Source organism: Leucoraja erinacea, chromosome 2, assembly GCF_028641065.1.
Source record: "Leucoraja erinacea ecotype New England chromosome 2, Leri_hhj_1, whole genome shotgun sequence".
NCBI classification, from domain to species: domain Eukaryota; kingdom Metazoa; phylum Chordata; class Chondrichthyes; order Rajiformes; family Rajidae; genus Leucoraja; species Leucoraja erinaceus.
In genome coordinates, this window is record NC_073378.1 from 53,176,557 (window position 1) to 53,202,826 (window position 26,270).

General features: G+C 43.4%; 2 protein-coding genes across 8 annotated transcripts in view; one reads left to right on the top strand and one right to left on the bottom strand.

Annotated features, from left to right (window-relative positions):
* The first annotated feature begins 7,342 nt into the window (after positions 1-7,342).
* On the top strand, positions 7,343-17,809 carry sec61g (SEC61 translocon subunit gamma). 3 transcript variants are annotated; one of them, XM_055656984.1, is made up of 4 exons: positions 7,343-7,480; positions 10,737-10,836; positions 16,143-16,245; positions 17,701-17,809. In XM_055656984.1, the coding sequence occupies exons 2-4, from the start codon at positions 10,743-10,745 to the stop codon at positions 17,708-17,710; spliced, it is 207 nt and encodes a 68-aa protein (XP_055512959.1). In that variant the 5' UTR covers positions 7,343-7,480; positions 10,737-10,742; the 3' UTR covers positions 17,711-17,809. The 3 variants fall into 3 exon arrangements, with proteins under 3 accessions (XP_055512959.1, XP_055512968.1, XP_055512978.1); XM_055656993.1 differs by having other exon boundaries at positions 7,421-7,476; positions 10,735-10,836; XM_055657003.1 differs by lacking the exon at positions 7,343-7,480 and adding an exon at positions 7,923-7,934 and having other exon boundaries at positions 10,735-10,836.
* Positions 17,810-17,864: 55 nt separating this feature from the next.
* tpk1 (thiamin pyrophosphokinase 1) overlaps positions 17,865-26,270 on the bottom strand; it is a 349,575-nt gene continuing 341,169 nt past the window's right edge. For all 5 annotated transcript variants that reach the window (XM_055656935.1, XM_055656952.1, XM_055656943.1 and 2 more), the window contains one exon: positions 17,865-18,000. In XM_055656935.1, coding sequence (XP_055512910.1) covers positions 17,873-18,000 — 128 coding nt within the window. In that variant the 3' untranslated portion in view covers positions 17,865-17,872. The remainder of the gene's footprint in view (positions 18,001-26,270) is intronic.

The following is a 26,270-nucleotide window of genomic DNA, read 5'->3' on the forward strand; positions in this document are numbered from 1 at the left end:
TCTGCATCCCAGGGTACTCAAGGAGGTGGCTCTAGAAATCGTGGACTCATTAATGATTATTTTCCAATGTTCTATAGATTCAGGATCAGTTCTTGTGGATTTGAGGGTAGCTAACGTTATCCCACTTTTCAAGAAAGCAGCGAGAGAGAAAACGGGGAATTATAGACCAGTTAGCCTGACATCGGTGGTGGGGAAGATGCTGGAGTCAATTATTAAAGAAGTAATAACGGCACATTTGGATAGCAGTAAAAGGATTGGTTCAAGTCAGCATGGATATATAAAGGGGAAATCCTGCTTGACTAATCTTCTGGAATTCTTTGAGGATGTGACAAGTAAAATAATAAGGTCCCAAACAGGTGATTAGTGGGCAAAATGGTATTGAGGGTAGGGTATTGACATGGATAGAGAATTGGTTGGCAGACAGGAAACAAAGTGTTGGAATAAACGGGTTCCTGTCAGAATGACAGTCAGTGGCGAGTGGAGTGCCGCAAGGCTCGGTGCAGGGGTCGCAGCTATTTACAATGTATATTAATGATTTACATGATGGGATTAAAAGTAACACTAGCAAATCTGCAGATGACACAAAGCTGGGTGGCAGTATGAACTGCGAAGAGGATGCGAGAAGGTTGTAGGGTGACTTGGACAGGTTGAGTGAGTGGACAAATGCGTGGCAGAGGCAGTATAATGTAGATAAATGTGAGGTTATCGACTTTGGTGGCAAGAACAAGGAGGCAGATTATAATCTCAATGGTGTCAGATTAGGAAAAAGGGAAATGCAACGAGACCTGGATGTCCTTATACACCTGTCACTGAAAGTAAACATGTAGGTACAGCAAGCAGTGAAGAAAGCTGATGGCATGTTGGCCTTCATAACGATAGGATTTGAGTACAGGTGTAAAGAGGTACTTCTGCATTTGTACAGGGCCCTGGTGAGGCCACATCTGGAGTATTGTGTGCAGTTTTGGTCTTATAATTTGAGGAAGGACATCCTTGCTATTGAGGCAGTGCAGCGTAGGTTCATGAGGTTAAACCCCGCGATGGAACGACTGTCACATGGGGAAAGATTGGAAAGACTGGGCTTGTATTCACTGGAATTTCGGATAGAAACACGGGACCCGTTTTTGTAAATGAAACAGCTCCCCTATCCCAACACCCCCACTCAATGAAAATCACGTGTTTTTTTTGCAATGGGAACCTCCCCCCATGAATTTGATTAAAACTGAGTTTTTTTAAAAATCGCAATTTTTTATGTAAATGAATATCGGGATCCCATTGTGACGTCATACGCCGCTAACGGGTAGTGCAAGTGGAAGTGATTTTTGAGTTTTAGTAGTGTACTAGACCAAGTGGGACCTGTTGGGCCCCATTCCCCCATCACAATATTCCACCACATCCCCAACTGTGCAGACGCAGCTGACGGGTTTCTGTTGTGGTGCCAGAGATCCCCGTTGTGACGGCAACCCTAACTGCGCTTTGCCATCCCTCTTCCTGCCCCTATCTTCCTCCATTCCCCTCATTCCCAGCACTCCCTCCCCCTCCTCGTCACCCTCCCACTTCTTTCCCCTTTCCTGCCCACCCCACTCCATCCTTCATCTCTTCCTCCATCTCCTTTCCCCTACTCTCTATCTCCCTGCTCCCCCACTCCTCATCTCCCCCCTATCCCACTCCCCTACTCTCCCTCCTCACCTCCCCCACTGCCCTCCTCTCTCTCTGCCTACCACTCCCTACCTCCCCTCCCTACTTCCCTCCTCTCCCTATATCCCCCTGCTCCCCCACCCATATCCCACTCACCATTCCCACTGCCCTCCTCTCCCTCTATCCCAGACTCCCTACCTCCTCCTCCTCCTCCTATCCCTCAATTCTCCCCCACACTCACTCCCACCTCCCCCACTTTCCTCTCATCTCCCTCTATCCCCTTGCTCCCTCACTCCTCACCTGCTAAAGGGCAGTGCAAGTGGAAGTGAGTTTTGTTAATGGTTTTTGTAAAGCTTAAAAAGTGAATAACTTGTAAAATATACCATCAATCTGAACGAAACTTGCCACAGCACACCGCAGACCAATGGTGAGTAAAGCGGGCCAAAGAATTGTAGAGCTATCGTGTACCATTTTGGCATAGTTTCAGGATCACATATACACACATGCATAAAAACAAACAAGATGAGAGTTTTAGTAATATATAAATTCATATGTGGTCAAGATTAGACTTTTAATTATATAGAAGGCAAGGCAACTTTTATTAGGCAAGGCAACTTTAATTAGGCAAGGCAGCTATTAGGCAAGGCAACTTTAATTAGTCAAGGCAACTTTAATTGGTCAAGGCAACTTTAATTAGGCAAAGCAACTATAATTTGGCAAGGCAACTTTAATTAGGCAAGGCAACTTTAATTAGGCAAGGCAACTTTAATTAGGCACACAGCTTTAGCATTTCCAAACCAAAGGCAACACAGCTTTAGCATTTCCAAACCAAAGGCAACACAACTTTCCAAACCAAAGGCAACACAACTTTAGCATTTCCAAACCAAAGGCAACATAGCTTTAGCATTCAAAAGCAAAGTCAACACAGCTTTAGCATTTCCAAACCAAAGGTAACACAGCTTTAGCATTTCCAAACCAAAGGCAACACAGCTTTAGCATTTCCAAACCAAAGGCAACACAGCTTTAGCATTACCAAACCAAAGGCAACACAGCTTTAGCATTTCCAAACTATATTTTCAAACCACATTAAGGGCACTGACAGGTCAGTAAAACCACTCAATATTTAGTAGAAATGTGTTCAGTGTTATTCACAGCTCAGACTGACAGACGTGACCCTCTCGTTCCCCCATCATGCAGAGACTGACTGAGGCACTCAACACTTCCGGGTTTTATAGTCCCTCCGGAAGGGGCATGGCATTCCGGAGAGAGAATCTCAACATTTTCTAAACACTAATAACTCTTTTATTTTTAAATGATGGGAAAAATCCTCTTGTCCTGCGCAGCGAAGGGGGACTCTGAGTAAGATGGCCAAAATTCACAGCCGTAAATGGCAGCATTGTTTCTTAAATCAATATACAGAACAACAGGAAGTGGTCAAGATCAGACTTTTAGTAATATCGATATAGATATAAATAGAAATATATAAAATTATAAAAGGACTGGACAAGCTAGATGCAGGACAAATGGTCCCAATGTTGGGGGAGTCCAGAACCAGGGGGCACAGATAAAGGGGAGGTCATTTAAAACTGAGATGAGAAAACAAAAATTCACCCAGAATTTGTGGAATTCTGCTACAGAAGGCAGTAGAGGCCAAATCACTGGAAGAATTTAGAAGAGAGTTTGATAGCGCTTTAGAGCCCACCGGAATCAAGGGATATGGGGTAAAGGCAGGCACGGATTACTGTTTGCGGATGATCAGCCATGATCACAATCAATGGCGGTGCTGGCTTGAAGGGCCAAATGACCTCCTCCTGCACCTATTTTCTATGTTTCTAAGTACAGATTCCAAGTTTAAAATGTTGCCTTTGCACAAGACCTCAAAACAACATAACCTGATCTAAGCATTGACACCTACTAGATTGTATCATAATCCCAGTGAAGGATTGCCAAGGATGTTGGCATCATGAATGTGAACAACTGCTGGACAGATCACTTCCTTATCTCCCGCATCTATGAAAAGGAAGGCATGTCGAGGGATCTAAGAAATCTTGTAACTGTAACAAGAAATTAAGAGTATTACAGTAGCACAACTGGTAGTGCTGCTGTTTCAAAGCGCCAGGAACACTGGTCCGACGCGGTCTGAGAGGAGTTTTTATGTTCTCTTTGTGACCTTCTGGGTTTTCTCTAGGTGCTCTGGTTGCCTCCCACATCCCAAACACGCAGCGGTTTCTAGGTTAATTGGCTTCTGCAAAATTGTGTGTGTGGGGAGTGGATGCGGAAGTGGGATAACATGGAACTAGTGTGAACTGTGATTGATGGTGATTTGTAGGGCCAGATGGCCTGTTTCCATGCTGTATCTTTAAACTAAATGAAAATGCCCAAAGCTACTCTTAAAGCAAACAAATTGATTGTGATAACTATAGAGAGGTCCCCCAATGACCTGCCACTGGGAAAGCTCCTTCTCAACAGTCTCCTCACTGTAGGCATAGAGCTACTGCCACGGTATGTATTCTAGACAATCAATGGGCATGACCTTCACTGCCTGACAACTCTTAGAAAGTGTAGACAGCACCAGCAACCACTGTATGCCACCTTTTTCAAACTCTTTGTCAAGTCAGAGATATTGGAGAGAGACACAAAGTGCTGAAGTAACTCAGCGGGTCAGGCAGCATTTCTGGAGGAAAAGGATGGGTGATGTTTCAGGTTGGGACTCTTCTTCATAGCATTCTTTTTCCCATCATTCCCATCCGATCCTCCAGAAATGCGACCTCCCAAGTACAAAACCATGCTGACTATCCCTAATCAGTACTTGTCAGTCTAAATGCATGTATATCCTATCCCAGAATACTCTGTAGTAACTTTCCGACAACAGATGTTAAGCTCTTCTCCATTCTCTCCCAGCCACAGGATGTCATGCAAGCCCTAATTTAAACCAATGGCTTCACTCAATCTCAGAGCAGGCTCGGGCCATGCACAACTATGTTATTGCTGCAAACCTCTTCCAAATCCTCCTCACTATGCAATTTGATCTCACCTCCAACAAAATCCCCACTGGAATAAAGCTAATCTACAGAATGAATAGAAACATTTGTCACTTCTGCTCCAGTCTAAATGCACCCTGACTGCTGTCATCAAATTGTGTGGTGCAAAGATTGAATCTCTGCAAAAGTGAAGACCGGGCTCCAAGCCCTATTGAAGTACACAAGAGAATAGAACACAGACTAAACATCTGTAAAATAAAGTAACTCTCCCAATCTTCTCCCACAGTGCAATTCTGTCACCCCAACAGTAAGAGTCCATGATGATATCCTGAAAGATGCTGTGCATGTACTGTCAAAGTGATATTGAAATACTGTTATAGTACATGCCTCTACCATTTCCTTTGGCAGCTCATTCCGTACACCCACCACCCTTGTGTGAAAAAGTTGCTCCTCAGGTCTTTCCTCTCTCACTGTACGCATATGCTCTCTAGATTTTGGACTTGGCTAACCTGGGAAAAAAGACTGTGGCTCTTTACTATATCTATACCGTTGAGAGGTTACTAATAACACCTCTTCGGATCGTTTACCTTGTCGTGGTGAAGAGGTTTGCATGCCCCCATGATTCCGAGAGCAATGCCGTCAGAAGCACCAGCTTCTCGTAGGGCCACCCATGGTGGTAAGGTCGAGGATGAGGGTCCAGACTAAGAACGATCCAACCTACAAGACCAGACAGACAAAGCTATCTTGAACTCAATGGCTGTGAAGGCGGATGAAGGCTGCAACAAATCTATCGGCTCCAATTGTTTTGGTTCCCTTGCCATTGGAATTAGTTGATTGATTTGTGAAGGACCATGTGCTTCTTGGAGTGCAACATCAAGTACACGTTAAATAAACACACGCACAGGCGTCTTCGTTCTGTGAGCAGCACAACATTTCTCAGGATTGGACATAAGCCACCTGAGAGTCCATAAAAATAACGGAATATAATATAATCCACCGACATATTATGGACCATATTGACTTGCACAAGGTACTAACAAACCACCAACATGGCTTTAGACAGGGTCCATCATGTGAAACCCAACTGGCAGGACTCATCGATGATCTAGCCAGGTCACTCGATAACACGGGTCAGGTTGACCTGATTATATTAGATGTGTTTAAGAAGGAACTGCAGATGCTGGAAAATCGAAGGTACACAAAAAAGCTGGAGAAACTCAGCGGGTGCAGCAGCATCTATGGAGCGAAGGAAATAGGCAACGTTTCGGGCCGAAACCCTTCTTCAGACTGATTATATTACTTCAGTAAAGCTTTTAATAAGGTTCCCCACAAGTGGCTCCTGTACAAGCTCAACCGGGTAGGAATAGTCGGCAACCTCTTAAAATGGATTGAGATCTTTTTGACAAGGAGACACCAGCAAGTTCTCTTGGAGGGAGATATGTCTATTGAAACTTCTGTGACATCAGGTGTACCATAGGGGACTGTCATGGGTCCATTGCTCTTCCTAATGCATATCAATGACATTCCAAATGCAGTTTTGTCCAGAGTTTGACTCTTCGCAGATGATGCCATAATTTATAGAGATTAAAACACCAGAAGACAGCTTGTTCATACAGAAGGATCTGGATGCTCTCTGTGAGTGGCATCGCCATTCATTGTGATCATGGCTGATCATCCCCAATCAGTACCCCGTTCCTGCCTTCTCCCCATATACCTGACTCCGTTATTTTCAAGAGCCCTATCTAGCTCCCTCTTGAAAGCATCCAGAGAACCTGCCTCCAACGCCTGCCTCTGAGGCAGAGAATTCTACAGACTCACTACTCTCTATGAGAAAAAGTGTTTCCTCGTCTCCGTTCTAAATGGCTTACTCCTTATTCTTAAACTGTGGCCCCTGGTTCTGGAGTCCCCCAACATCGGGAACATGTTTCCTGCCTCTAGCGTGTCCAAACCCTTAACAATTTTATATGTTTCAATGAGATATCCTCTCATCCTTCAAAACTCCAGAGTGTACAAGCCCAGCTGCTCCATTCTCTCAGCATATGACAGTCCCGCCATCCCGGGAATTAACCTTGTAAACCTACGCTGCACTCCCTCAATAGCAAGAATGTTCTTCCTCAAATTGGGGGACCAAAACTGCATACAATACTCCAGGTGTGGTCTCACTAGGGCTCTGTACAATGAGCATCATATTGCAAATGCTAAATATTCGTTGATTAAATAGAACCTCTGAACTTTATTATTATCAAACTCCATTTATTGTAAGCGACCAAGTAAATTTTAGGAAATACTGCAGTTGTTGGTTTACAGAAAAACAAAGTGCTGGAGTAACTCAGCGGGACCGGCAGTATTTCTGGAGACGTTTTGGGTCGAGACCCTTCTTCAGATGCAGAGATGCTGCCTGTCCCGCTGTTGCTCCAGTTTTTTGCGTTGATCTATCTTCTTACACAAAAATAGGTGATGTTTGGGTCGAAACGCTGCTCACACACACAGTGCAGTAAAACGCTTTGTGTTACATGGTTATTTATTTCCTACCATGTAAATGGTTTAATGTATTTGCGGAATGCAGTGGAGCCCGCAGCGGATTGGAACGTTGCCCGGTGGTGGACACGCGCTGCTCAGCGGCGCCGGCAGCGTCACCGGGGCGAGGCAATGGGTGACGTTGCTTCCGGGTGGAGACCGCGCAAGGGGCGGGGCGATGACGTACGATTGACAGCGCCGTGCACGTCATCACGTGTAAGGAGCGCCTGACGTTATTTCCGCCCTCGTCATGTCGCGCATGCGCAGATAGAGTCCTCTCTCAGTGCAACGTCAGCGGCTGAAAAACAGCGACATCTTTATCGGAGAGAAGAGACGCAGAGAAAGCGGTAGGTAGGTACTGGCGGGGAGAGAGAGGATAGAGGGGATAGAGGGGATAGAGAGAGAGGGAGAGGGGGAGAGAGAGAGGTAGAGGGGATAGAGAGAGAGGATAGAGGGGATAGAGAGAGAGGGAGAGGGGATAGAGAGAGGGTAGAGGGGATAGACAGAGAGAGAGAGAGATATAGAGAGGATAGAGGGGATAGAGAGAGAGAGAGGGGGGGATAGAGAGAGGGAGAGGGGAGAGGGAGAGGATAGAGGGGATAGAGGGGAGAGGCGATAGAGGGGATAGAGGGGATAGAGGGGAGAGAGGGGAAAGACAGGGAGTAGAGAGGACAGAGAGAGAGGATAGAGGGGATAGAGAGAGGATAGAGAGAGAGAGGGAGGATAGAGGGGATAGAGAGAGGTAGGGACTGGCGGAGAGAGACGATAGAGAGAGGTAGAGCGGATAGAGAGAGAGGATAGAGGGCGAGGATAGAGGGATAGAGGGAGGAGATAGAGGGGGGATAGTGGGTACTGGCGGGGGGAGAGAGGATAGAGGGGAGCGAGAGGATACGGGATAGAGAGAGAGAGAGAGGTAGGTACTGGCCGGGAGAGAGAGAGGGAGAGAGAGGTACTGGAGGGGACATGGGGAAGGGTGGTACTGGCGGGGGGGGAGGGAGCGAGGGAGGACTGGGGGGTGAGGGGACAGGGAATTTGGGGATGATAGGATAAGGAGTTTGAGAAGGGGAGGGAGAGGTACTTCGGGGGGGAGAGGGGGGAAGGGTGGGTGCTGGTGTGGGGGGAAGGGAAGCGAGTGGTACTGGGTGGGTGAGGGGACAGGGAGGGGTACTGGCGGGGGGGGTGGAGGAGGGGGGGTCTCTGGGTTTTGATATGGAAGGAGTTTGAAGGGGAGGGAGGCACTTCTGAGGTTGTGGGTAAAGTTGGGGGAAGGGAAGGGGAGATGGGGAAGAGGGCGGTGGAGGAGGCTGGGTCTCTGTTTTGGGAGGAATGGGAGGGCCTGGGGAATTCCTGATGGGGAAGGAGGAATGGCGAGAGAGGGTGGAGGAACAGGGAAGGAAGGGTGGAGGGATGAGTGAACCTGAAGTTGTGGAAGGCATACGGTAATGGAGATGGGGAAATGTGCCAGAACCAATGAAAGTGGTGGAAATGTCAGAGAATGATGTGGAGGCTGATGGGGTGGAAGGTGAGGGCCAGGGAAACATATTCTGACTGGGAGAAAGGGTAGTGGGTGTGAGCAGAAATGCTGGGATCAGTGGTGACTTGGGTAAGTGTGCCCTCCGTAACTGGGGTGGGAGAAACCATATCTCAGGTGCCAGAGTGGAATGTCTGATCTTGAGGGTAGTTGCCATAGAAATGGAAGAGTTATGAAAAAAGGATGGCATCCTTGCAGGAGAAAGGGTTTGAAAAGATGGGGTTGGTGGGTTTGTAGCAGATGACTGCATAGTCTAACACTTGAGGTGGATCAAGGGGAGAGTTATAAGAGGTGGCCAAAGTGAATTTGAGGGCTTGGTGATGAAGTTGATGATATTGGTGGGTTCTACATGGGTGCAGGAGGCATCCCCAAAGCAGCTGGCAATGTCACGGACAAATTGGGGATTAGTGCCATGGTACAATGTTCACCACAATATTCCACCTCTCCCATGCCAAGTCTGTGGTCCCTGCCTGCTTCAAGAGATCCACCATTGTACTAGTGCCTAAGAATGCCTCTCCAGCCTGCTTGAATGACTACCGAACGGTGGCCCTCACCTCGTGGTCATGAAATGCTTCGAGAGGCTGATCAAATACTACATTTGTGCCTTCCTCCCTCGCACCATGGACCCGCTGCAGTTCGCATACCGTCCAAAAAGATTCACGGATGATTCCGGGTTTTGCACACCACTCTCACCTTGACAGCCAGAAGGGGGGCTATGTGAGGATGCTGTTCATTGATTTCAGTTCAGCTTTCAACACCATAGTCCCCAACAGACTTGCTGAGAAGCTGCTGGAACTGGGTTTGAACAATCCTCTGTGTGCCTGGGTCCTGAACTTTCTCACCGCCAGGCCCCAGGTTGTCAAGATGGGGAGACATGCCTCCAACCCCCTCATCCTGAACACAGGATCCTCCCAGGGTTACATCCTCAGCCCCCTACTGTACTCCCTGTACACACATGACTGTGTGGCCAGGTTCAGCTCCAACTCCATTATCAAGTTTGCTGATGACACTGTGGTGGTGGGCCTGATCTCAGATAACGATGAGAAGGCCTACCTGGAGGAGGTGGCTGACCTGGCACTCTGGTTAGGACAACAGCCTCCTCTTGAATGTGACTAAAACTAAGGAGCTGATTGTGGATGCGTAGGTGGGGCAGGCCCTTTACAAAGGCTTTGCTCTAATTGCTGAATAAAAGCAAAGAGTATGCTGGAGAAGAATACATTGCTAATTAGCTTGAGCACATTATAACATTCTACCCACCACCTTTCGAGTAACCCTATTGCTTTGGAGAGGTTGATATTTAAAAAATATGTGGTCAACATGAATATTTCAGCAGTGTGGAAAGAATGGATAAACTCATTTACCAGAAGTGGTGACTAAGGGGTAACTTTTCACCAACTCTATGATTCTACTACTTGAAGAAATCTATCTTTGCCTTGAATATATTTGAGAATTCAGCCTCCAAAGCTTTCTGAGGCAAGGAGTTTAAAAGACTCATTCATTTTGGGAGAACTTATGACCATGTGGGTTTCCTCCAGGTGTTCTGGTTTCCTTCCACATTCCAAAGCTGTATGGGCTAGTTGGTTAATTGGCCACTGTAAATTGCCCCAAATGTGTGGGGGGGAATGGTATGATCTGGGTTGTTAGAGAGGAACATCAAGGAAAGATACACCATGGACGGATAGGGCATGGACACCAGCCCTCTGGCCAATCGGTCTATATTGACTGTCAAGTACCCATTGCTCTAATCCTACCCGAACCCATTTTATCCTCCTGCATTCCAATAAGTCTAGTCGGCAGCTTCCCCCTGCTGGCTGCAGCCCATTGGTCTAGCTGAGTCTGGTCACACGGATTTGGTATTTACTTCTGATTTGCCATCTTTGCTTCCTATGACCCACGGTCAAAGTCTTAATTGCATATGGTGTGTAACTGGCTTTGCCACACATTGCCAGGTCAAGTGTAACTGGGTTTCGGAATTGTTGAAGGCACTTATCATAAATAATATCTGAACCAGTGATTTTGTAAAGATTAAAGCATTCTGCATCAAGGCACATTTCTTTTTGCTTGCCCAACAGGACACAATGGATCAAGTAATGCAATTTGTGGAGCCCAGTCGCCAATTTGTGAAAGATTCGATCAGACTTGTGAAAAGATGTACAAAGCCAGACAGGAAAGGTACAGTACTATTGTGCTTTATTTTGAGATGCCTATTCTGATCTGAAGACAAAGTGTAAGGAAAAGTTCATGTGGTGGGGAGATTCCAATTATTCTTATTAGTTGGTGTCATCGGGGTGGTTAAAGGCGCAGTCTGTCACTGGTTCTTCGTTCATAGGTGGTTTAGATGTTCATCGTGTAATGTAAACCCTGAAAACCCTGTCAAAGGAACCTAGTATGCCATAGAAGGGTTTTGAAGTAAAAGAAAGAGACATAGTGCTAGAGTATCACTTTGGTCAGGTAGCGAATCGCATCCCTGGTGATCGTGGATAGGTGACATTTCAGGTAGGGACCCTTCAGTGTGAAATTATAGATTTTCTGCTGTTTAGAAATGGGAAGAAATTATGGAGATTGGGAAGATTTTTTTGGGGGTTGACGTGACGAGGGACTGAGTCTGAGGATTGTGTTTTTGGATTCTCCGTTATATGTCACTGACGATTTGCCTTGTCTTTGAAGAGACTATGTGTACACTTTTTGAGAGACAAGTTATACGTGGAAAGATGAAAAATAGCTGGAATTGTTAAGCTCATAAGTTATAGAAGCAGAATTAGGCCATTCCGTCTACTTTGCCATTCAATCATGGTTGATCTATCTTTTCCTACCAACCCCATTCTCTTGCCTTCTCCCCATAACCCAACATCCGTACTAATCAAGAATCTATCAATCTCCACCTTACAAAATATCATTTGACTTGGCCTCCACAGACTTGTGGCAATGAATTCCACAGATTCACCACGCTCTGACTTAAGAAATTCCTCCATCTCCTTTCTAAAGGTGCGTCCTTTTATTATGAGGCAATGGCCTCTGGTCCTAGACTCTCCCAGGTAGTGGAAACATCCTCTCCACATCCACTATCCAGGCCTTTCACTATTTGGTAAGTTTCAATGAGGTTTCCCCCTCATCCTTCCAAACTCGTGAGTACAGTCCTAGTGCTGTCAAACGCCCATCATAGGTTAACCCAATCCCCTTCCTTCTCCCCTCCCACCCCCCATCAGTCTGAAGAAGGGTTTCGGCCCGAAACGTCGCCTATTTTCTTCGCTCCATAGATGCTGCTGCACCCGCTGAGTATCTCCAGCAATTTTGTGTACCATCCCTGGGATCATTCTTGTAAAACTCCTCTTGACCCTCTCCAATGATATGGGGCCCAAAACGGTTCACAATACTCCAAATGGGGCCTGATCATTGCCTTATAAAGCCTCAGCATTACATCTCTGTTTTTATATTCTCGTCCTCTCGAAATTATGGTCATTTGCCTTCCTTACTACCCGCATCGGGGTGATCGCAGCCCCCGTGTCGGGGCGGTCGCAGCCCCCACATCTTGGAGCTCCCAAAGTCGGTCTCTAACCAGGGACCCTGCTTTCTCTACACTACCTATCTTCGTATCATCTGCAAACTTGGCCACAAAGCCTTCAATTCCCTCATCCAAATCATTAATATACAACGTGAAGAGTAGTGGCCCCTGGCACGACTTCTGCGGAACTCCGCTAGTCACTGGCAGCCAACCAGAAAAGGCCGCCTTTATTGCCACTCTTTGCCTGCCATTCAGCCAACCTGCTATCCATGCTAGCATCTTCCCTCTGATACCATGGGCTCTCATCCATAGCAGCCTCGCATGTGGCAACATAAAAGGTCTTCTGAAAATCCAGGTAAATAACATCCTCCGACTTTGCCTATCCTGTTATTTACTTCCTCTAAGAATTCCAACAGGTTCATCAGGCAAGATCTCTCCTTCACAAAATTAAGCTGACCGGCCTATTTTACCATGAGCTTCCTGTGGTTGATGCAGCGTTTTATGAACTTGGGGACCATTGGGACCATTTTTCCTGCATCACGGATGATTCCAGGTTTTGCACACCACTCTCTCTCACCTTGACAGCCAGAAGGGGCCTATGTGAGGATGCTGTTTATTGATTTCGGTTGAGCTTTCAACACCATAGTCCCCACCAGACTTGCTGAGAAGCTGCTTGAACTGGGTTTGAACACTCCCCTGTGTGCCTGGGTCCTGGACTTTCTCACCGCCAGGCCCCAGGTTGTCAAGATGGGGAGACATGCCTCCAACCCCCTCATCCTGAACACAGGATCCCCCCAGGGTTACGTCTTCAGCCCCCTACTGTACTCCCTGTACACACATGACTGTGTGGCCAGGTTCAGCTCCAACTCCATTATCAAGTTTGCTGATGACACTGTGGTGGTGGGCCTGATCTCAGATAACGATGAGAAGGCCTACCTGGAGGAGGTGGCTGACCTGGCACTATGGTCAGGACAACAGCCTCCTCTTGAATGTGACTAAAACTAAGGAGCTGATTGTGGACTCGTAGGTGGGACAGGCCCTTTACAAAGGCTTTGCTCTAATTGCTGAATAAAAGCAAAGAGATTATGCTGAAGATGAATACATTGCTAATTAGCTTGAGCACGTTATAACATTCTCCCCACCACCTTTCGAGTAACCCCATTGCTTTGGAGAGGTTGATATTTAAAAGGATGTGGTCAACATGAATATTTCAGCAGTGTGGAAAGAATGGATAAACTCATTTAACAGAAGTGGTGACTAAGGGGTAACTTTTCACCAACTCTATGATTCTACTACTTGAAGAAATCTATCTTTGCCTTGAATATATTTGAGAATTCAGCCTCCAAAGCTTTCTGAGGTAAGGAGTTTTAAAGACTCATTCATTTTGGGAGAACTTATGACCATGTGGGTTTCCTCCAGGTGTTCTGGTTTCCTTCCACATTCCAAAGCTGTATGGGCTGGTTGGTTAATTGGCCACTGTAAATTGCCCCAAATGTGTGGGGGGGAATAGTATGATCTGGGTTGTTAGAGAGGAACATCAAGGAAAGATACACCATGGACGGATAGGGCATGGACACCAGCCCTCTGGACAATCAGTCTATATTGACTGTCAAGTACCCATTGCTCTAATCTTACCTGAACCCATTTTATCCTCCTGCATTCCAATAAGTCTAGTCGGCAGCTTCCCCCTGCTGGCTGCGGCCCATTGGTCTAGCTGAGTCTGGTCACACGGATTTGGTATTTACTTCTGATTTGTCATCTTTGCTTCCTACGACCCACGGTCAAAGTCTTAATTGCATATGGTGTGTAACTGGCTTTGCCACACATTGCCAGGTCAAGTGTAACTGGGTTTCAGAATTGTTGAAGGCACTTATCATAAATAATATCTGAACCAGTGATTTTGTAAAGATTAAAGCATCGGGGCGATCGCAGCCCCCACATCTTGGAGCTCCCAAAGTCAGTCTCAAACCAGGGACCCTGCTTTCTCTACCTATCTTCGTATCATCTGCAAACTTGGCCACAAAGCCTTCAATTCCTTCATCCTAATCATTAATATACAACGTGAAGAGTAGTGGCCCCTGGCACGACTTCTGCGGAACTCCGCTAGTCACTGGCAGTCAACCAGAAAAGGCCACCTTTATTGCCATTCTTTGCCTTCTGCCATTCAGCCAACCTGCTATCCATGCTAGCATCTTCCCTCTGATACCATGGGCTCTCATCCATAGCAGCCTCACATGTGGCAACATAAAAGGCCTTCTGAAAATCCAGGTAAATAACATCCTCTGACTTTGCCTATCCTGTTATTTACTTCCTCTAAGAATTTCAACAGGTTCATCAGGCAAGATCTCTCCTTCACAAAATTAAGCTGACCGGCCTATTTTATCATGACCTTCCTGTGGCTGATGCAGGGTTTTATGACCTTGGGGATTTACAGTCCATAAATTTAGTCTGTTTTTCATTAAATATTGCTCAAAAATACTATTACTATGGTCCTGGAGCCATTATTTTTTTTAATGTTGTTAAATAATGGTGTTGCTAATTCAATGTTTTCAATATCATTACCAATGGTTCAATCAAATGTTCATGTGATTGCAAGATCTGTGTTACTGACAAAGTTACAAAGCACACCGGCTCCTCCTTTTGTCCCCCCTCACCATCCCCCTCGTAACGTTCCCCTACGCTGGGTCCCCATTATCCTTAGTTCTCCCTCCACCACCCTCACGGCAGTCCTCCATTGTTCTTCCCCGCTCACCGTGGTCCTCCATGCTCATCGACCCACGAGGCCCCATCGACCCAAGGCTTCACCGCTGTCGACGCCCCACTTCATGCCTCCGTGGTACCAACCTGGGCCCCAGCCAGACTCCGACGCGCGAGGCCCCAGCTGGGCCCTGACCCGGCTTCTACGCGGTGATCCGGGATCTCCGTGGCGTCTCGATAAAGGCCTCTGGCCACGTTTCCAGAACCATAGTATTTTAACAGTTCTTAATATAACTTCCACCCCATTTGGAATAGTTATAGAGAGGCAGAAAGCAAACTCCAGATGAAAATGTATTTGCAGATTTCTTGCTGGGGGAAATATTTGTTGTTTGTTGGAAATACCCATGAGTGGCATGTATGAATACACAGAACAAGGTGTCATTCAAAATTGCATTCTTTAATAGAATATTTAAAAGTACTATCATGTATAGCGTGAAAATACATAATTCTTGTGACAAGCAAATTGCCAAACAGTTAATAAAGGTTGCTTGATACTGCTGAGTATTGCGAAAACCTCTGGGCTGAGCAGAAATTTAAGATTGCGTGCTTTTAGATCTGACGGTACTTTAAAATCTTTTTTTATTTGCATTAAGTTAGCGATTTGGTGCACATGGTTAATACTGCAATGAAGATACTGTAGACTTGATTTACAGTTTTTAAAGGTATTTGTAGCTGTCATTTGAAGAGAGGAAAATTAGTTTGAGAATTTAAGTTTTAAAACTGTTTTGGAAACGTAACATCATTGTAATACAAGGAATACGTTTGACCCCGTTCAATCTTTTCCTGCAAATTAACTGGCAATTTGCCTAAAGAGGTTTTTATGGTATTTCAACGCCAAAGGCACATTAATGATCTGATTTGGTCGAAGGGAATTTGGGAGGGTGGTTGGAGATGGTTACATTAGTGTGTTGCACATAGTCCAGGCTGGACAGGGAGAGCGGTATTTTCTCCCTAAAGTGTTGATTGTCATTTAAAAAAAAACATAATTCTTCGTCATTATTGAATTCCAATTTTTGGATTTAAATTCCCTTGCTGCTGTGGGTGAATAATGTTCACACATCCAGCGATCCATTTCCTATTCTGGTATATCAACCTAGCTACCGCCCTAATTTGTCAATAAATACTGCTCTTCCTAAAATACCACTTTTCTGTAGTTACCCAATGGCTTGGAAAAATTAATCAAATGTTTGATAGTTTCCTGTGTGTTAACTTGTTACAGAATTTCAGAAGATTGCTATGGCAACGGCTATTGGATTTGCCATCATGGGATTCATTGGATTCTTTGTGAAGCTCATCCACATCCCAATTAATAACATTATTGTGTAAGTATTGTGGTTTATCGACTGAAAAAAATTGCATCGGTCACTTACAAAACACATTCAATTGCTGGAGAAGATTTTCATTTCAAAGTTGTGCTTGTGAAAATGTTGAAGTACAATTAAATAGTTATTGACTGTGGATTTGGGAGAATATTTAACAGATTTAGATTTGGCTGCTATTATAATGGCAGGTATGACAATTTTCACTTTCTTTATGAACATGTTACATAAATGTAACTTGCCAAAGCAATTTGCTTTGAGGCTGATTAGTTCTTCCAGCAGTTTTTGCTTTGTTTTCCAACATCTGCACTTTAGTCTCCAATTCGCATTTGCTTAATGTTCAGAACATTACTCTCAATTGGTGACAATTTTTTAAAAATCTGATCCGAATTAGAAGTAAACATTTGATAGATGAAGTGCTTATAAATGTTATGTGAAGACAAATGATGTTGATCCCCGTGGAATGAGCAAAGGGGATTGGTTTTATTGGATCTCCAATTAAAACCAAACAATTGGAATAGAAGCCAAAGATGCCCAGTAGCAAAGAGATTTGGATCACTTAGATAAGTGTGACATATCTGAAAGTTAGGGTCTCGACCCAAAATGTCACACATTGAGTCTGAAGAAGGGTCTCAACCCGAAATGTTACCCATTCCTTCTCTCCAGAGATGCTGTCTGTGCAGCTGAGTTACTCCAGCAATGTGTGTCTAGCTAGAGAATGTGTTGCGTGTAATTTTACAAAAATAGCCACGTGCAACTAGAGCAATAGGGCAAGCTCTGCTAAGGATTTAGAATATAGTGAACGCTATACGTATTGTGTCTTTTGCAGAATAAAATTGCTGATTTTCTGGAATATAAAAGACAAAGATAATTTTTCTTCTTGTTTCAAAAATTTACAAGCTTTTCAACCTGGCATGGATTGGCTGTTTTAAAAACAAAATGTACATGACATTGCCACTCTATTGGCACTTGCACATCTCATCAGAAAATTGTGATATAATTATTCTAATTGTAGTCCAGGATTTGCTTTAATTTCCAATGTAATTGTGTTGTTTGAAGAAGGTGACCTCCAGTAGTAATGTTGCTAGTTACTGAGTACCCTCTCTTCAATGCCATTCTCAAGTCACGTGTCACCTTTAACGGTTTTGATTTTGTTTTATAAAGCAATACTTTAAATTATAGCATTCCACAATATATTGAAGATAGTTGCACAATAAGTGTTTTTTAAAACAAGTGAACAAGTTCCCCACTTGAGGGAAGCTGTGAAACAACTTGTGTTCCCATTTTTGTTGGTATTCAATAGACAGTTCTGAAGAACTGGAGAATTTATTAGAACAATGCATGGCTTTGAGGTAAATGTAAATACTTTGATAACCTGCTGTGGAATGCTGACTGGAGTTGCATGGAAGGCATTCAATCAATGTATATTGATTAATAGATGTTTGAATCTCTTTGCAGTGGTGGTTAGAACTGACTCGATGGTGTTGGGAAAACGAAGATGGGAGGACAGCAAGGAACACTTTATATTTTGTGCTTCAGTCAATAAAACTTGTTTTGATTTGTACAATGAGCTTTTTTTCGTCCTTAAGATGCTCTGTGTTCTATTCCGCTTCATTTTAAAGAGCACACTTCATTTAAGTTGCCTCTTGATTCCCATTGTCCACAGCAGAGGTTCGTCGGTTTCTATTGTGACAGTCCCACTTCCATCGTAAGTGTTAGAGGTGCTGACCAGTTTCCCAAACTGAAGTACTTGATTGGCTGTAAAAGAAAATTGGTAAAGATTTGTGAAATTCACAAGTTTTTATACTACAAATATCTTCATCTGTGCCAAACTCTGAGGAGGCTGTAGCTGTTCCTACTGAGGGTACAATCATGCATGAGTAACCTTTTGGCTCTAGCTTCAAGCGTTATGCTTCCAGCCATATACAGTAACACCACCTAATCCTTGTCAGGAGGTATTTTGCTTAACAAAGCTGTAATTGTTGAGACTTACAGAACCCAGCGGCTTTACTCAGTTGTGTCCTTTCAGATTTGTGATGGTGAGGGAGTTTAGGGTAGGGACAATGAGGCCTTTCCCCAACCTATGCCAAAAGAGTTCCATGTAAATTACGGGTGAAATGAAGTAACATCGACGAGCACTGGTCATACTATATTCCCTGCGTGTCGATCACGGGTTGATTTGCTGAATTTGAGTCTCCCTGAGTGGGTAAGTATTTCATTGCAACTTCAAGGTAAGTAACAGACAGGTGCCATCCAGTTCACCCTGTTGATTCTGAATTATTTCAGGAAAATGAATGAAGGGAGAATGCTGCTGCAGTCGAGGATATATTCACCCACATCCTTTTATAGAAAGAATTGTATGTGCACTAATATTCTTCCAGGAGATGGTGCTGTTGGACAGTTGAAAACACTTTCATAAATTACATTTGAGCAATGCAGGGAAACAGGAGTGGCTATACATCGGAGAGCTATTTCCAGAAACCATCCAGCCTCAGAGGCCATGTATAGTCTGCAATGGATTCCTTCAGACACCAACACCATTTAATTTTTTTCATAATTGAGAAAAATGTGACATTAGTCAACTGCTTTTCATAAAATCACTACCACACAGCTGTGTCAAGTTATCTATAAATATTATTTTGATTACACCCATTCAAGTAATAGATTTCACATTAGTAAAACTAGTACATAGAGCCTTTGTGCATATTATCATACCCCTCTAATCATTATTCAGTCTACCTTTCTTTAAAGAATTGACTATCCTTTAAAATAGTTAATTTCTTCTATGTAGCATTACACATTTCTGTCAGGTCACTGATATAGCACAGAATCGGGCCCTTTGGCCCATATCTCTAAACCTTTCCTATCCATGCACCTGTCCAAATGTCTTTTAAATCTTATAGTTTCTGCCTCAGCTACCTCTTGGAGCTAATTCCATACACTCTCCACCCTCTGGAAAAAGTTGCCCCTCAGGTTCCTATTAAATCTTTCACCTCTCATCTTAAACCTACATCGCCTGGTTCCTGATTCCCCCACTCTGGGTAAAATACTATACTTTCACCCCATTTATTCACATATATAAGATCACCATCAGCTTCCTGTGCTCCAAGGAATAAAGTCCTAGGTAGCTCAACCCTATAGCTCGAGTTCTGGCAACATCCTTGTAAACCTCTGCACATTTTCCAGCTTAATGACATCCTTCCTGTATTATCTACATTAATGACTTGGAAGAGGAATCAAGGGTGTGAGCCTCTATGCCATCTATTCCCTTCATGATCCTATCTCTCATCTTCCTATGTTCCAGGAATACAGTCCTAGCCAGCCTAACCACCCCCTATCAGGCTCTCAAGTCCTGGCAACATCCTTAAATCTCTCCAGCTTACCATCTTTTCTCCAGCAGGGTGCCCAAAACTGAACACGCTGCTCCAACTAGCCTCACCAGCGCCTTGTACAGCTGTAACATAACATCCCAACTTCTATATTCATTATAGACACAAAATGCTGGAATAACTCAGCGTGACAGGCTACATTTCTGAAGACGGGAGTGGGCAGGACAGAGATAGATAGTAACGTTCATTAACCCGAATGATGAAGACCAATGTACCAAAAGCCACATTGAGCACCCTATTTACCTGCGATGCAATTTACAAAGAAGTATGTACCTGCAGTCCTAGATCCCTCTTGTCCACAATACTGCCCAAAGCCCTGCCAATTACTGTGAAGGTCCTGCCCTGGTTTGACTATCTCAAATGCAACACCTCACTTATCTGCATTAAACTCCGTTAACCATTCCTCTGCCCATTTGCCCAACTGATCAAGATCCTGCTGTAACCTTCGATAACCATCCACTTTAGTGGCATCTGCAAATTAACTAATCCTGCCTTGTACTATGGTAGTCCCATTTGCATGTTTTTCACCCATATCCCTCTAAACTTTTCCTATCCATTGACCTGTCCAAATAACCCTTAAATGGCATTGTATACCTCAGCCTTCTCTGGCAGTTTATTCCCTATACATTTCCACCCCTGTGTGAAAAAGGTCACACACACAAACACACACACACACACACGCACCAGCTCGCAGCGCAGAGCCATTGTGACCTCATCAGGCAAAGCCGCGCGGTTTTATTTTCAAAGACATTTCAGATTTGTTAACATTTTTATTAATAACTCAAGAAATAAAGAACACATTTCCCAGGTAAGCCGATTTTTGACTCCAGGGGGTAAATCTATCGGAATATGTAAAAGTTTTACCGTGAGCGCATCGTTTCTTCGAGTACATGTGATCACACGAAAATAAATAAATACACACACACACACACACATCCAAGATCGATTTTATAGTTATATGGATAGAAGATAGATAGATATGTGTGTACTTGTGAGTATGTGTCTGTATATATACACACTGAACTTTTTTTCCCTCTCGTTTATTATACTGTTTACAGTGTACTATGTTTACATAATCTGTTGTGCTGCAGCAAGTAAGAATTTCATTGTTCTATCTGGGACATATGACAATAAAACACTTTTGACTCTTACTGAGATCTCGGGGAAGTCCACAAGAGATGAGGGAGTGACCAATTGTGTTGAATCTGCATCCCTACAGGACTATGTAGTGCTTTTCCAATTCACCTTAACAAGGTCTGCACCTGGAGTAGGCAAAGTCATGGGAAGAGTGGTGTTTGGATCCATTTCCTGTTAAAACTTTAATATGACATGAAGGAAGTAAAAGAAACCTGGCAGTATGACATGCATGAAGGCATTTTTAGGAGAGTACAAAAGAAAGAGACCCGGGCTGTGGACCGTTAGACTGAAATATTTTCACCCGGGTCAAATTTTCAACATCAGACCTAATTTCTGCTATCCAAAATCAGAAATGAATCACAAACTACAGGTGAGTACTTGAATTGTTTAGGCGCATAGGGCTAGGGACCAATTGTTGGGTGATGGGATTAATAGAGTAGGGTGCCCTCTGGTCGGCGTCGACAAGTTGGGCCGGTTGGCCTGTTTTCATGCTGCACAATTCTATGATAAGTTAGTCAACAATTGCATTGGGAGATACCACCAAAGATGCATTGGTGAGTAACTGCAGTGGATCTTGCAGTTGAGCTATACTGCAGCCATGATACATTGGTGGTTTAGGTTGTAGATCAAGGCGATCGGTGGAAAGGCTTTGAGTTGTGAGGAGGCATCATGAATCACAGAATGACCAACCTCTGACCTATTCTTGCATACTCCAATATTGTTAAGTAAGGTCCAATGTCAGCACTTCCACTGAACCATGTCAGCACAGCCCATTACCTTGCCTGCAGGCTAAAGGTATTTTGCTGGCTCGGATCGTCCAGTTTTCTAAGGTTTCATAGAGACTTGATCCAAATTTAAGTTCCTTCTAGGGACAATATTTGTAATGGAATTGGATCATAATGAGTCCTCGTAAATAGCAATTGTGAGGACTATTGAAGTGCTCTCTCCTGTCAGGTAATGAATGCAGGGAAGAAAATTCAGAAATACTTTCCAATAAACTGTGCTTTATCAAATGGTCCAGCAACATATTCATCCTTATAGTTCACAAAAGCGCACATTCAAAGACTCATTTGATCATTTGCCTATCAACCATTTACTATATATAATCTAGTGTATATGTTAATTTCAATCAGTTGTGTGAAATATCAGCACATCCAGGTGCTATAAAAGTACTTGTGGGATAGGAATTAGATCCAGATAATTTGGTCTACCTGTCTGGTAAATGGCTCGATTGTAATCATGTATTGTCTTTCTGCTGGGGTGGAAGATTGCAACCTTCACATGGTCCGCCCTGTTTCGACGAATGCGATCAACCTGGCGTGCACAATCAAATAAGATCAAATAGAACAAGTTGTCCTACAACTTTAGGCTGTGCATGCCATACGCTAGAAGAAGAAGAAGCCTTTCTGCTGACTGGATAACACGCAACAAAAGCTTTTCATTGTTCCTCGGTACAAGGGCCAATAAACAAAACTGAAATGAACCTTATTGGGAATTGATTGGGTGTAGGATTGGGAACAGTTCAGAAATCCCTAAGTATTCATTGATTGAGCTATTTGTATATCATGGCAGAATTGGACATTGGGAGTTTTGAATTGAGATGTGTATTCAGGAGGGATAAAGATTAGATCTTAATCATTTAGAACGATCTTTGATCATGGCATCCACTGGCATCAATTTTATGGATAAATTGCACCATCAATGGAAACTTAAATCCGAATGACCCAACATTATCTACCAGTAATTATTATCCAACATTTTTATTCAATTTTTATTCACTTATATGGGTGTATTATAGACCGCCAAATGGGGATCGAGAATTGGAAGAGCAAATATGTAAGGAGATAGGAGATATTAGTAGTAAGCACAAGGTAGTGATTGTGGGAGATTTCAACTTTCCACAGATAGACTGGGAAACACATTTTGTAAATGGGCTGGATGGTTTGGAGTTTGTAAAATGTGTGCCGGATAGTTTTTTGCAGCAATACATAGAGGTACCTACTAGAGGAGGGGCAGTGCTGGGCCTCCTATTAGGAAATGAGACTGGACAGGTGGCGGAGGTATGTGTTGAAGGCACTTTGGGTCCAGTGATCACAATACCATTAGTTTCAATATAATTATGGAGAGGGTCAGAACTGGACCTAGGGTTGAGATTTTTGATTGGAGAAAGGCTAACTTTGATGAGATGCAAAATGATTTAAAAGGAGTGAACTGGGACATTTTGTTTTATGGGAAGGATGTAGAAGAGAAATGGAGGACATTTAAAGGGGAAATTTTAAGAGTACAGAATCGTTATGTTCCTGTTCGGTTGAAAGGAAACAGTAAAAATTGGAAAAAGCCCTGGTTTTCAAGGGAAATTGGACATCTTGTTCGGAAAAAGACGGAGATCTACAATAATTATAGGCAGCATGAAGTAAATGAGGTGCTTGAGGAGTACAAGGAATGTAAAAAGAATCTTAAGAAAGAAATTAGAAAAGCTAAAAGAAGACATGAGGTTGCTTTGGAAAGTAAGGTGAAAGTAAATCCAAAGGGTTTCTACAGCTATATTAATAGCAAAAGGATAACGAGGGATAAAATTGGTCCATTGGAGAGACAGAGTGGACAGCTATCTGCAGAGCCAAAAGAGATGGGGGAGATATTGAACAATTTATTTTCTTCGGTATTCACCAAGGAGAAGGATATTAAATTATGTGAAGTAAGGGAAACTAGTAGAGTAGCTATGGATACTATGAGTTTCAAAGTAAAAGAAGTACTGACATAGCCGGGGCTATGACAGAAATATTTCAAATGTCATTAGAAACGGGAATAGTCCCCGAGGATTGGCGTACTGCGCATGTTGTTCCATTGTTTAAAAAGGGCTCTAAGAGTAAACCTAACAATTAATGACCCGTTAGTTTGACTTCAGTGGTGGGCAAATTAATGGAAAAAATACTTAGAGATAATATATATAAGCATCTGGATAAACAGAGTCTGATTAGGAACAGTCAACATGGATTTGTGCCTGGAAGGTCATGTTTGACTTATCTTCTTGAATTTTTTGAAGAGGTTACTAGGGAAATTGATGAGGGTAAAGCAGTGGATGTTGTATATATGGACTTTAGTAAGACCTTTGACAAGGTTCCTCATGGAAGGTTGGTTAAGAAGGTTCAACTGTTGGGTATAAATGCAGGAGTAGCAAGATGGATTCAACAGTGGCTGAATGGGAGACGCCAGAGGGTAATGGTGGATGGCTGTTTGTCGAGTTGGAGGCAGGTGACTAGTGGGGTGCCTCAGGGATCTGTGTTGGGTCCTTTGTTGTTTGTCATGTACATCAATGATCTGGACGAAGGTGTGGTAAATTGAATTAGTAAGTATGCAGATGATACCAAGATAGGGGGTGTTGTGGATAATGAAGAGGATTTCCAAAGTCTACAGAGTGATTTAGGCCATTTGGAAGAATGGGCTGAAAGATGGCAGATGGAGTTTAATGCTGATAAATGTGAGGTGCTACACCTTGGCAGGACAAATCAAAATAGGACGTACATGGTAAATGGTAGGGAATTGAAGAATGCAGTTGAACAGAGGGATCTGGAAAAACCGTGCATAGTTCCTTGAAGGTTGAATCTCATATAGATAGGGTGGTAAAGAAAGCTTTTGGTATGCTAGCCTTTATAAATCAAAGCATTGAGTATAGAAACTGGGATGTAATGTTAGAATTGTACAAGGCATTGGTGAGACCAAATCTGGAGTATGGTGTACAATTTTGGTCGCCCAATTATAGAAAGGATGTCAACAAAATAGAGAGAGTACAGAGGAGATTTACTAGAATGTTGCCTGGGTTTCAACAACTAAGTTACAGCGAAAGGTTGAATAAGTTAGGTCTTTATTCTCTGGAGCGTAGAAGGTTAAGGGGGGACTTGATAGAGGTCTTTAAAATGATGAGAGGGATAGACAGAGTTGATGTGGACAAGCTTTTCCCTTTGAGCACCGGGAAGATTCAATCAAGAGGACATGACTTCAGAATTAAGGGACAGAAGTTTATGGGGTAACACGAGGGGGAACTTCTTTACTCAGAGAGTAGTAGCGGTGTGGAATGAGCTTCCAGTGGAAGTGGTGGAGGCAGGTTCGTTGGTATCATTTAAAAATAAATTGGATAGGCATATGGATGAGAAGGGAATGGAGGGTTATGGTATGAGTGCAGGCAGGTGGGACTAAGGGAAAATAATTGTTCGGCATGGACTTGTAGGGGCGAGATGGCCTGTTTCCGTGCTGTAATTGTTATATGGTTATCTCAATGAATTATTCTGTTGTTACAGAGTTAAAAAAAAAACTTTCTTTTCAATGGGAGGAGCTCTTGCAGTGCCTGATTAAACAATTACTGCATCAGCTTTTATTTTTAAAGACATGGCTATAGGTTATCTTCATGACTGGAAAAGTAGAACTACTTTGGGTAGCCTTATCTCATATTAGATATTGTAGTTCAGATATTCTACAAGTATTAGTTGTAAACATCGACATGGAGGTCATATAAATGCAATTCTCCCTAACAGTCAGTCCCATTGCTGAGCACAATTCTTTAGTGATGCTACAATCAAAATTCCATATTCAGAACCACAGAAGTGATGTGTCATAATTATATGTTGGCATACGAAGATACACATGAGCAATATTTCCTAAGTTAAAATAATCTGCAACATCATGGCAATCGATCAAAATCAATCAATCTAACACTGATGTTATCTGCAAACAACTGGCACCAAAATCCTCTAAGACTGATAAGCAGCTCTTTAAATATGTCGATTTTTTAACTTTTGTTTTATTGAAACTGTACAGGTAAATAAAATGCTTTTGAAACTGGTATTTCCATTTTAAAGACAATGTTGCCTAGCTCTGAAGCCTCATGGACAATATTAAAATATATATTCATATAATAGGCCGGGTAAACACAGTAATTTGCTCAGAGTAGGGGAATTGAGAACCAGAGGACATAGGTTTAAGGTGGGAGGGGGAGACTTAATAAGAACCTGAGGGGTGACTTTTTTTACACAAAGGGTGGTGGGTGCATGGAATGAACTGTTGGAGGAGGTAGTTGAGGCAGGTACTATCGCAACAATTAAGAAACATTTGGACAGGTACATGGATAGGACAGGTTTAGAGGGATATGGGACAACGCAGGGAGGTGGGACTAGTGTAGATGGGGCATGTTGGTCGGCATGGGCAACAGGACCTGTTTCCACACGGTATGACTCCATTACTCTGTAATACTTTAAAAGTAATGTCTCGCAGCATTCCCTCGAAAAACGATCATGCGAAAATAACAATAAGACATGCAAGCAGATACAAGGTAGTGCAGGTTAAACAACCAAAAGCCTGACCAGAGGGTGAGGTTTTAAGAAAACTGTTGAAGCAGAGATAGAAAGGTGGAGGTTTAGGAAGGGAATGGGTAAAATGTAAATTAGGACATGGAAAATAAATGAGGTTATTTGCAAGGGAACAATATAAGGAGTTTCTGTAGGATGGGAG